General features: G+C 37.0%; 1 protein-coding gene across 1 annotated transcript in view; it reads left to right on the forward strand.

The window, feature by feature from the left end:
• The window catches only part of AK5 (adenylate kinase 5), an 82,884-nt gene that overhangs the window by 16,609 nt on the left and 53,249 nt on the right, over positions 1-13,026 (forward strand). Inside the window, exon 6 of the mRNA XM_059854057.1 lies at positions 2,769-2,960. Coding sequence (XP_059710040.1) covers positions 2,769-2,960 — 192 coding nt within the window. The remainder of the gene's footprint in view (positions 1-2,768; positions 2,961-13,026) is intronic.

The following is a 13,026-nucleotide window of genomic DNA, read 5'->3' on the forward strand; positions in this document are numbered from 1 at the left end:
GAGACCCTCTGCCTTCAGGGCTGATAATTTTGTGAGTGGTCTCTTTATCTTAGGTACTCTCTGTACACAAAAGGTCCAGCCCTGCACTTGGGGAGGTCTGGTATGACTTCACAGCCCAAGTAGGTGCTGTCCTGAAGTGCTGAGCACTGAAAATGAGGCCAGCTATCACTTGGAAAATCTGAAGATTTCTTACCATCTTCCTGCCACTATTATTAGGATACACACAAATGGAAGTACTAAATAAAACTACTCACTTTTATAAACTCCTTTTGTCCTCCACTTTACTAGATCCCTGATTGCCAGTTGTAATTTCTGAATCCCTGTGTAATGTATGTCAGGAAGCTTCAATCAGCTGGATATCCACACAGGGACTTGAGATGTCTCTGTGCTCAGTCTGCTGCAAGGTACATCAGCCATTCCCTTTCATCAGAGAGTGTTCCATGACTAACAGGCTCTGAAATCTGTAGCATTTTCTTTCAGAACCTATCTGTGTCATAATTTGGGTTTTTTTAGTAATGTATGCTTTTTGAATTTCTAAATTCCTCATTATTTTTCTATTACTAGTGAAGCAACCTTAATTTAACCAAGCTACTTTTAATAATGTCCATATTGCATGAAAATCTAACACAGAAACTTACTTTTCTGTAATTTAATTTTCTGTAATGATAAAGAGGCCACCATCTTTCTTGCTAGTGCTACTTTTCAGACTGTCCTTTACCATTTGAATATGGCTCTGCTTTTTCACCACTTTCTGCTTCCTCACATCCATATGCTACTCTGTCAGCAACCTCGTTTGTAAAGGCTAATAACCACCACCTCAGGCTGGAGAAGTTGTATTGGTTTCTTTTGACTTCCTAAGAACCTTTTTGTACTCAGCCTGACAGTAAAAAAGGCCAGGCCATAGTTCATGTTGTATTCTCTCAAATGACAGAAACCCAGCTTAGGTGGGATTATTTTTTTTTATAAACTTAATTACTAATTTTCCAGATTGTCCACATAGGAAGTTTTGACTATTCAGGCTAGAAATATGGTTGTCTTGATGCAATTTAACATCCGTGGGTAAAGAGACCTAGACAGAGAGAGCATTCAGAATATTAATTGGTTTCTTCTGGCCCTCAATAACAATATATTATAACAACTATATAATTAACATGAAGATATAAATCAGTTATTTACACCATAGTAGTTAGAATACGTGTAGATGCTTTTGGGATACTGGTGTATAGCTCAAATTTGACTTTCAAATTTACATTGCATCAAGCTGAACAAAGACACAATTATTCTGCATAATGAAAAAAATGTCTGTTTAACAGTCTTGAGCATCCACCATTGTTTGCATTGTAACTAGATGATGCCATTTTTAGAATAGGAAGCCATTGGTTTGTTAGTTAAAATTAAAGTATGAACTTTTTTGTTTGGGTAAGTAAAAACAGCAGAAATGACTTTGTGCTTGTATATGAGAAAAAAAAAAATCTTTTCTAATCTGTAACCAGATAAAAACTTGAACTGTTTGTTTTCATCTTAAATGCTTCTTACAGATAATTCTAATATGTTTTAAAAGACAGCACTAAGCTAGTGAAAACTTTAAGGAGAGGTAGATGTCTTTGCAGTAACCAGATGGAAGAAAGAACAAAATGAAATGTTATGAATAAAGTTTATGTACATTTACAGCCACAGTGTAAAAATCCTTCAAATTCAGGTGTCTGAGTGACTTTTGGGTGAGAGGAAAGTCTCAGGTTTTACCAGGGGAGACTTAGATTGAATATTAGAAAAAAATTGCTTTATGGAAAGGCTTGTCAAGCATTGGAACAGGGAAATGATTGAGTCACCATCCTTGGATGTATTTAACAGATGTGTGGAGATTTCTGTGGATCAGTGGAGTTTTCTGTTTTTTTCACCATAGGTACTAAGCAGCAGTGACCTCCAAAGATTGCCTGTGAACATTTAGCTGTATTCCTTAGAAAGTGGGTCTATCACTGCTTTCCCCCATCAAGTACCAGAGATATTTCTTCTTTGAATGTTTGATTGATAGCATCTTATAAAGAAGATTTAACTGGGAAAGAGATAGAGTTCAAAATTTTTTCTTAATCTCATTGCTACAAGGCATTACTTCCTGAACCACAGTGCAGGGGGGGTGTGACACATACCAGTGCTCACCACACAGACTGAAAAGGATGGGGGAAATTAAAACACTTCTGTCTCAAGGGCACCCAACCTCTTGAAAAGTGCACTGAAGCTTTAGAGAGATTTAGAGAAATAGAGAAAGTGTTATAAGAAACTGTGGCTCTTAGAACAGGTCTGTTTTCACCTGGTCCTAACTATCAGTTAGCTTCACAGTGTCTGCTGGGTTTTAAATACCACCTTACTCTTTAGAGTTTCCAGATGGAAACGATGCATCCATTTTCCTGCAGAGTATGAGATATCTATATTTTGCTCTTTCAAAAAAAATTTAGGTAGGGGAGCCTTCTGCTAATGCAAATGATGAATGTAGCCTAGAGAAGGTTTTTGCTGCAAAGTAAAATTTTTTCATTAAACTTTTTCCTTACATATCAGGTGAAACAAGTTGACTAACTTCCACATAAGATCAACAAGCCTCTCCTTAAGCCTACAAACTTCCCATTAAAAAAAAAACAACAGAAAATTAATGACATCGAGTTCCAACTTACTCAAATGTAACATATCTGAGCCTCTCATAATAATGGAATTACTGAGTCCTCTAGTGCTGGATAATCACCTTAATCAGACTTGTTGAATTACTCTTTCCACAGATCTGTACACCAGATTTGGTGGTGTTTCTGGCATGTTCCAGTCAAAGGCTGAAAGAAAGGTTACTGAAGCGTGCGGAACAGCAGGGGAGACCTGATGATAACCTGAAAGCCACTCAAAGAAGACTAATGAATTTCAAGCAGAATGCAATCCCACTGGTTAAATATTTCCAGGAAAAAGGGCTGATTATCACAGTAAGTCCTTTAGTATCTCTGGAACCTTAATTGTTGTGGCTGTACTTGGCTTCTTGGACCTTTTGCTTTAAGACAGGCCAGATGAGTCTAATTCAGTTTAAAGTTAATAGCGTGCCTACTTAAGTGATTAATGAAGACAATTAATTCACTGAACAGTTGACAACAGTTGAATTATCGGCATGTTCTAAGTTACAGACTGTGTCTGGTTGTAATAACACACACAACTTAGTACCACATGTGGTATGAGAGCACAGATGGCATGTTTCTTTTCCTCTGATACCCTAAGTAGTTCACATTGGTGTGTGCTCCTCACAGCAAATGTGACTAATTCTATGTGCTGGTCAGACTCATGACAGGTTAAAACATCCTTAATTGCAAAGTCATCAATTAATATTGATAGCCTTAATTATGTACTTCAGCATTATTCTGAATTTCAAGATGAAAATTCCAGGAAATTATTACATTAGCTTCTCCAGAGAGTATGTGTTCCTGGTTAAGCATTTTGATTAACTAGCTTTTCAAGGATGAGAGAACTAAGATTCTTGCAAGTTTTTCTTTATTGTTGAGGAAGTGTGTATTTTTTGATGCTCCTATAGCCTTTACAAGTGCTCCTATGGAATGTGTTTCTAGCTCTTCAGGAAATATGTGCCTTTGTGCATAAAGCATGTGGGGCATCAGGATAGAATTGCATTTCTGTGATGGGATCTGTAAAACAGAAGATTTTGTTCTTATGGAGGTTTTGTCTACTTTTAAACTGTGTTTCTTGGGAGTCCTGAAGGTAATTTAAATTGCAGTGTTTCCATTAGATAGCCTCTTTTCTTTTTGAAGAAAGCAGATGTTTATGACGGGTATAGAAGTGACAACATGGCATACGGAAATTAAATTACTACAGCACAAAGGAAACAGCATATACAAAAAATATTGCACTTATTCATGCTATTTCCCTAGAGAGGGAGATTGAAGGAAAGAAAGAAAATAACATCTATCCTGCTGCTAATAATGCTGAACCTGGGAAGACACTGAAATACTATGCAGATAAGAGCAGTGTAAGAACTAGAACAGCATAAAATAGAATTACAGTAGCCTAATTCCCAGAGGAGTGAATCCTTGAGACAAGGTCAGACAAGGTCAACACTGACTAGAAGGAAATAAAAAGATTTATATTTTTCTTAAATCCCTACCTGCACCTTGTCACTGCTATTTAAAGCTGTAAATCTCAGACACTTCTAGCCAGCATCACGATTCTGCTCAGAGGAGAGAAGCAGGACCATTTGTCTTACAGAGTGTTATAATTTTAGAATCACAACTCATATTTTATACATCTACTTAATAAATATGTTTTTCTTCATCAATAACAGACCAAAAAAGAAAAGAAAAATTCACTTAAATATAACTAAATATTATTAATAACCAGGCATTACTGTTAGACACTTTATGAGCAAGAAATAAAAATCTAAATTCCCAAAGAAGATCCATTTTCATGCTCCAACAGTTTTTTCATACTGCTTTTAGTATACTTTGTTTAATAGAATTACGAGCCACATTCTTCATTTCAGCTCTTACTGGTTAGGTTCCTTTGGTGTAAGTGTTCCCCTTCATCTTTTTTTTCACATGATCTGTGATAATTTGCTGCAGCACCCAGGTTGTACTTGTTTGGTGCTCTGTATGCCTTATGTTCTCAGCCTCTGCCTGCTGTATCTGCTCTCACAGTTTGATCCTGATTTTGTTTTTAAGGAAAGAACTGAGGCCCCCACCTACGATACTTCTAAGAAATAGGGAAATACAACTCTGTCCTTTCTGAAAAACTCCCTCTTTGGAATAATGATATGTAAAGTTCATTATAATTAACAGAAGTAAATATGTGATATTTTCATGAACACACAGTCTGTGTTTAAAATTCATTTTAACAATCTGTCAGTAATCTAAAAAATCAGAACCTGACTTAACTCAAATTTAAATTCAGAAGTTACCAAGACTATAACAACACAATATTGGACAGGGAGTATGTAAATAGATGCATATGCTGCCATTTACTGTTTCAGGAACTTTTAACAAATGTTAAAACATTATGTATTGTTTACCTAGACAATAACTGCACACAAATTACCTGGTGGTGGTGGTGAGATATTAGTTTGATTAGTTTGTAAGAGGGAGAACATGTAGGTACATAGGTGACCTCAAGTACTCTAATGTTTAGCAGAGAACTTCAGTTCTGGACGCAGATTTCCAAATCTCCAATTTATGTGGACTGTAATCCACTATAGATAATGTAGTTCTTGGAGAGGAGCTCACTGGGTTACAAAAATCATTGGGTCAACAGTTATTAAAGCTGCTCTCAGAGAGCTTAGCTGTTCTTTGTAGAACATATCCCTTGGTCTAGACAGAAAAAACTTTACAGAGCTCATCGTCATACCAATAGAAGTTTCTCTTACAGGAGGCAGGATTTGGTCCAGTCTGCCTTATTGACAGTGAATCTACATAATCTTAGAGCTTCAATGTCAACCTTGTTACATTAATAAATCTGTGTGCATTTAAGGGGAAAAAAATAAATGACTGGCTGTAGTGAGACAAAGATACTGAACATTTAAAGAAGACTCTGGTCCTTATTTAAACAGCCAGAACAAGACAGCATCCCATGGCATCCATGAAATGTGGATTTCTCTGATATCTTCATTGTTCCACTTGTCCTTTTAGGGAATTTACCATGCTTATGAAAACATTAAAATGACATTCAGATTAGTCAGAGAAGTAAAGAGAACCCAGAAAAAGTAGCTGAAGCTGGAAATGGATTTTAAGCACAAATTTAGAAGTTAAACAGTTGCGGGTGAGGGAAGTAGCTGTCTGCCCTCATAAGCATCAAACAAGCCTAATGGCTGTCAACTGTCACAGAAAAATTCCCCATGGAACTGTGTTATATAAATTTTTTCTCTTGCTTTGGTAAAAAAAGGAGTTTTACTATAGAACTTGCACATTGACATGAATTTTATCTAAAGGCTGTGACTTATCAAAATGCTGCTGAAGATATAGTTTATTTCTAAGTTTCTCTGTTATCATACAGCTGCCCAACTTGAGATGTTGGTTTGGGCTTTTTATTTGTTTGCTTCTGAATCATGATTCCAAAAGACTTGCACTTACTCATTCTTCATTTAATTTTAAGCCTGTCCCTAGAGAAATGTGAGTCCTGCAGTCCTTTAAGCAGCTCCCAAGGTTTATTCAAATCTCGCTGATAGCAAACTCTTATGAAAGGCTTCATAGGAACTCTCACCCTGCTTTCCAGGTCGTAATGGCAGCCTCTGCCAGGCATGTCTCCCAAACCAGAATCCAGCTTAGAGAATCTTCTCCTCAGTGGAGGAACATGCATCTGGTTTGGCAGAGCACAGGACGAGTAGATGCCTTTGTTTTCTCGGTGACGATATTTGCATACTTCCGTTCAGTTTTTGCATTAAACAATTGTTAAAAAGAAAATTTTAAAAATCCCACTCCTCCTTCCCTGAAGTGCTGCTAGGAATAGGGACTGTTAGCCACCACCTCCCCCGTATGCTCTCACCTCCCTGCTGCAGGCTCAGAATCTCATTTACGTGCCATCTGATGCCTGGATCTTGCGTTCCCGGCTGCAAAGTGATACAGACTTGGCAGGAATGGTTTCCCTCAAATGTAGCCTCATTGGTATCTGAGCACGGCCTTTCTCCCCACAGGTCAGAGATGGGGATTTGAACCTGCTTTGTTTTCTAGAGGATACTGAGCTGAGATTTCCTATTAATTGGCCCAATGCCAACAAAATATTTTCAGAAGCCTCTCAGTAGTTTTAAAAATACAGCAGCCGTAAGCACGGTCTTTAATTAAAATTTTCAACATGTTTTTAACCTGACTACTACATAGGATCTTCAGAGTGCTTCTGGCTTCTTGGGCATGACCAAGCGGACATGCAAAGAGGAGCCCAGACAGTCTGGAGCATTTGGAGCAAACCTTCAATGTTTTAGGACCTTTTCAAATCAAACAAGGAATGTAGGCAGCTGCTTGTGGGAACCTTGAGACCAGAGGATTTGTTTGAGATTCAGGAGTCTCCCTCTGTTTTACTGTGTGGTAAATCTTTCTCTATCTCCATGAATGTATATGGTTATATAATAACTTTAAAATTTAAGTAGAGGGAATATTAGAGTTGGGATGGAAATAAGGACTATCACATATTCATTTTTTGGTGATTCAAAGCAGTGAAAGGTAAGTTGAAGCCTAAAACAGGTAACCAGAGCTTTGCAGCCACAGAAAGTCACTGAAAATTAAGGTTTTCTGTGTCTCTCCTATATTTGACAGCTCTTCTGCAGAAAAATTGTGCTAAGAGCAAGAACCTGGAGCTGTTTCCTGTAAAACTGCTGAACTAGAGATCAAGTTTCCCATGTTCTAATCACTGCTAGGTTTTACACTGCGTCTCAACACTATTTATGTGCTACTGTTTTGTCAGATTTTGAAGAACATACAAAGAAGGTCCATATATGAATTTTATCTAGAAATGAGTGTAAACAAACTGTTTGTAAATATATGCACATTTTATATGGGAATGATACATGAGTAATTTGTGCATATATAGAAGCATGTACCATAAACACTTCCAAGTTTCAAAATATTTTCAGTCTCCCATTTTATGCTTTATGTCAACAAGTATATCAGACATACCAATGTCTGCCAGAGAATGACCAAGGATGGAAACTTGCCATCTGTGTACATAGAAGCATGCAGAGAAACCTTGAGGGTAGAAATTCTTTGCTGAGGTGAATAGTATCAGTGCAATACTGTGTTCTCTTCTAACTTTAGAAGTATGATCATTTAAACAGCAGTCAGCTTTTTGAAACCTGCCCTGCCCTCTGTACATCCAGTGACTTGAATGAAGAAGATGACTTTGAAAAATAAAGGAAAAAACTGTGACCAGTCTGGCTATAGAATTAGGCAGTGATGAGTGCATGGGCCAAACTGTTTTAGGAACTCCAGAAAGAGAGAGGGAATGTTGGTTTTGACAGCCATACTATCCCAGATTTTATCCATTTCTGGCACGGTAAAAGCTGATACATGTTTAAAATTAACAGACCATTTTTTTACAGATCTGAAACTAAAACTGAGATAAGTAATTAAGCCAAGTTATCATGCAGAGGAATGAACCGTAGGAGATGTTTAAAATAACATGTCCTAAATATTCTTCAAGTTATTTTAAACAGTTCATCTTAAGGTAATTAAGCTGTGTCCTTTGGGTAAATAGCAGCTTCTTATTTCGTACTTGTAGTTAAAGTGATGCTTAAAGAAGATTCATTTTTCTTATTTAGATGAGATATATTAAGAAACTAGATTGGAAAAAATATCTCTTCTCTGAGAAGACCTTTTGTATTGAATCAGTAATATTTATCATGCATAAGCAAATTTTCCTATCCTGAACCACAGCTGATTTTGTGAACATCCAACTGAAAAACCAAAGCTGCATTTCAGCACAGCATTGCTGTAAAAAGTAAAAAACCAATTTCTTACCCAAAGTTCCATTAGTGATTTCCAGCTCTAATTGCCACCAGTGGATTTTCCCACCGGTGAAAAGTTCACAGTCAGTGAGTTCATGATTTTATGACAAAACCACTTTGTTGTCATTTGGTGGAGAAAATTTGCATATTAACTCATGAAAGTTGCTCCTTCAGTAGAATTAAGACAGTCTTTCAGCTCTCACACTCATAGTCCTATAAAAATGTTACTACATCTGATAGCTTGTGCTCTACAGCCCCAGTGTTTAACTTCCTTATTTTCTTAATCTATCATTGCTTACAGCATCTAAGTTGCTACCTTTTGCTGTTGTTAGCTATTTCTATTTCCTTATGCAAGTGGCAACTGAACGTTTTTTCTGCCGTACTATTCTCAGCTTTGATTCAAAGGGCAAAATGAGACTGAGTGAGCTGGCCTCTAGTAATCCAATCTAGTAACATTCTGGGATTATTTGAGCATTTGCTCCTGTTCCTTCCTTCCTGTAGATGTACCCTGAAAGAGTGGGGAGATCTAAAATGTTCTTATTTTTTAATGCGTCATAAAGATACATGGATTCAGATTTGTGAATGCTCAGGTATTGTAATGATGGAAGCCATTTAAGTGTCAAAACTGTCCGCAGAAAGTCTGATGCTTTTAACATTATGGGCTTACTTTGGTATTCTGGAGTCTTATTTAGGCTTATCAGGGTTAGCTGCAGCTATAGTGTTAGTGGAGAACTGAGAAAGCTGCAAAGTTACTCATCCATTGTGTGACTCAGGGTACACACTGCACTAGACAGCACTGAAGTGAGAACTACAGCCTTCCCCTAGGGCATTTTCCCCCATTGCAGAGTATCCTTTTGAGCATTTCTGATAGCTGTTTGGAGGACTTTTTATTTTTTCTAATGCAGCTAAGGAATATCTACCAAGCAGCGCTTTGAATAACCGTATGAAATGCTTCGTAATTAGGAAAACACCACTATTGTGTCAACTCAGCATTTCACTGCAGTAACATATCCTTGCTTCTTACATTCACTGATACTTACACATCAGAAAACCACTAATATGGCTATTTTGTGTTTCTGTGGTACATCATTTAGTGTTAGCATGAACATCTTTGCACAGAATCACTTTTTACCATGTAGACTTAACCTAAAATCCTTGGCAGAGACTCTCTTGTGAATCTTGTGTGGTTTGTCTTTGCTATAACTATATACGCTTCTGTATCCTTCGGCTCAGTTGCCATCTTTCCTGCTTCCAGGGTTAGCACTGGAATGTATCTTTCCATCTTACCTAGTACTGCAGTTGGTTTCATTAATGGCCAGTGAATACAACTATCTGTTTACTTTGTTGGCTCCATAGCACATTCTGCAATTCAGTAATCTGCTTAAATAATACAACAGGAAAAGAAGCCTCACAAGACATAACTATAACACTGAAGGCAAAATTATTGTAATTTCCTGTGAAGGAAGAACTGTCGTCCTCATTCTCAACTGTTCATCTCTTTTTGTGCCAACAGTCAGTCAAACCAGTCGCAGTAAAAGAAATGAAGAATTAATGCACAAGATGTAACATCTTTTCACTGTAGCTTGCTACAATTGATTATTTATATCTAGGATTGTTCACAAATATGCTACCCCTTGATCAGTTTTGCTAAAAATAAACTTGCTAAAACTACATTGTTTTTAGGCAAATCTTAACATTTTTTCATTACGTACTCCACTGAATTTTTCCTCCTGTTTTTAATCGGAATGTCAAATTGAAGCTCCACATTCATGTTTCAATTCCAGTACTTCAAAATTCTCTGTTCTGTATAGCATGCCAGGTCTCATCTTTTCTTGTATTATACCATCTATTGTATTTTGGTAACGCTATAGTTTTTCTAATGCCAAGGTCATCTCCCTCTCTTACCACTGCAAGATGCCAATTAGGCAATTTGAAAATATACTTTCCTAGTTTCCTGCCATGTCCTGCCTTCTGGGCTCTTTTTGGTCTGCTTTACTGGAAAGAACAGACTTCTTTGTAAATGCAGAGTCCTTACTAAAAGGAAACCTAGAATGTGGGCAATACAGCTCTTAGTCAAGTTGCTTATTAAATGTATTGGTCCCTAAGACATTGGAAAAAAATATCCAGCAATCCTCTTTGTGTCTGCACCTACTGCAAGAATTTCACCAGATAGATTCTACATAATACAGATTCACATTACCCCAAGGCAGGTAATTTCTGTTTCTTTTGCAAGAACATTCTCTCTGCTCTCTGTCAGGCTCTGTGTTGCCTTAGTCTGCTGTAATGGCCATTACAGATTTTGTGGGTACTTCAGCTTTCATCTCTGACCCTGTTCATGGGGGGCAAGACACAAATGAGCTCCGTTCCAGTACTGTGAACAGAGGGTTTTCTCCATTTACGCATTTCATGTTCCCTCATATCTCTTGATCTTTAGAAAGAGGGTCAGGAGCCATGTGAATTCTGAAATGAGCTTGGTTTTAAGGACTATTCATTATATCCTTGAACTAGAGCCAGGAGACCACTCCTCAGAAAAATCATTAATTTTAGTAGGGTAAGTGTAATAGAGAATAAGTTAAACAAATCTGGGTATTCTCTCATAGGTTAGGTCAGCACTTGGCAAGAGAAACCATGTCAGTGTTTCTTGGAAAGATGCCTCTGCTGAAACCCTGAGCTGAACAACCACTCATGTTAGTGGGATCTTTTGAAAGAATTTATTTCATAGCTTTTTGTTAAGGCTGTACAACAGTTTGTTATAACCCCAATTTGATAACATACCTTGTAAATATTAATTGTTCTTTAGGGTTAAAGGTTACGCTCGATCTTTTTACATTGAGAAAATTTCAAACAAAAATGCAAGATTCCCTTTTTCCCCATTAATTACACAAGCATGGGGATCTTTGCCAATTGGTTTAAAAAAAGTGCCTTGGAAAAAATTGACTAGAAGATAACTGGTATTTGCCATATGAAACAAGGCCTAAATCTAACCTTTTTTGAGTATATGGTTTGGCTTGAGGATGAAAAAGGACAAATAAAAAAGTCTTAAGCAGGAATAGAAGCTTGTGAGAACTTCTTCACTGGAGTATGGATGAGAACAAGCACATACAGAGTGTCTCACCCTTCTCCAGTGACTATTTCTGTGTGTACAGGAGTTGTGCTACTCTGAGAGGAGGGTGTGCAGGGACCCTACTGGAAATGAAATACAGGGAAGTACCAAGGGTCTCATTACACGAGGCAGAAGAGTGTTGAGCTAAATTAGCTGGTATGCAACAGCAAGTGCTTGCAGAGCCAGCAGCTAATGGGCTCTCTGCAGACTCCTAATTCCCACACTGGAGGGAGGAGGAGGCCAGCAATCTCCTCAAATCCACTGAAGGGCTTTTAAAGAAATGGGGGCTATTCTGTTCACTGTAGAAGGGTCTGCAAGATCTTTTGTTTTATGAAGTATTTGTATTTAGTCAGTTCCCCGTCTCCCGTGGCATAATTTCAATAGAGAGTAAGCTTTACAAATAATTAGGATCTGCCTCCAAATTATTTTTCTTCTATTTTGGTAGAGACTACTCTCAAAACTAATGGAATCAAACAAGAGACGACAGTTCTCTGGAAGTTTGGACACTGACTTTCCAAAGCTTCTGGGAACTAGAACACTGTAGTACAAACTATAGGAAATGTTGGTTCCTTTGTTGCAATAATGGCTGTATGAAACAGTCATTGTTTGAATTACAGTTTTAGAAAACTAATTTTAAGAGGTAGCATATCTGAACTGTCTTGAAAACTCTCTAACTCATGTTGTTGGTTCTATAAATTATCCCAAGTCCACTTTTAGATGGAATGAGTGTTGATACTTCCTGCTTAACATTTGTTATGCCTACTGGAGTGGACAGTGACCCTTAGAGTGAAAAAAATAATTTGATAAACCTTTCATATAATACTCTGTGAGAGTTACAAGAGCTAATAAGATTTAGGATATGCAAAAGGAGGGAATTGGAATTGTATTAGTGATTACTAATTAGGAGATATTCGGTGGGAACCCATTTAACTATTTTTTTGTTAAAACATATATTTACTGTCAGATTATCCAAGTAATTTTATTCAAAATTAAAGCAAAATAAGTTATAGAAAGAGAAAGGAACATTCAAAATATTTAGTTTTCTATCTCCCTACAGCTTAAACCATGTGGAAGAATAGGTACATAAAATCCCCCCAATCCCTTTCATATGCAAAAAAAAAAAAAAAAAAAAAAAAAAAGGATGTATTCACACTGTCTCTTTTTCCACTTTAAGTAGTTTCACTGCAAAAGTAAACAAACCTTCAATTCCTTTAATGTGTTCTATTTAATTAGAATTGTAAACAGAAAAAAGTGCAATGGAAGATATCTTTAAGCCTTCATAGATGAAGGCTTAAAGATATCCAAGTAATCAAAGCTAAACATCAAAAATCTTAATAATAAATTTGTTCTATCCCTACAACCCTACAAATTGCTTTTAGAACTTCTTACATTTGCTGAATATATTAACACAAAAGACTTAAGCTCCTGTTTTCCAAGGTCTGTAAGTGCCAGGGTCCAGAGCCTA

Source organism: Haemorhous mexicanus, chromosome 9 (genome assembly GCF_027477595.1).
Source record: "Haemorhous mexicanus isolate bHaeMex1 chromosome 9, bHaeMex1.pri, whole genome shotgun sequence".
NCBI classification, from domain to species: Eukaryota; Metazoa; Chordata; class Aves; order Passeriformes; family Fringillidae; genus Haemorhous; species Haemorhous mexicanus.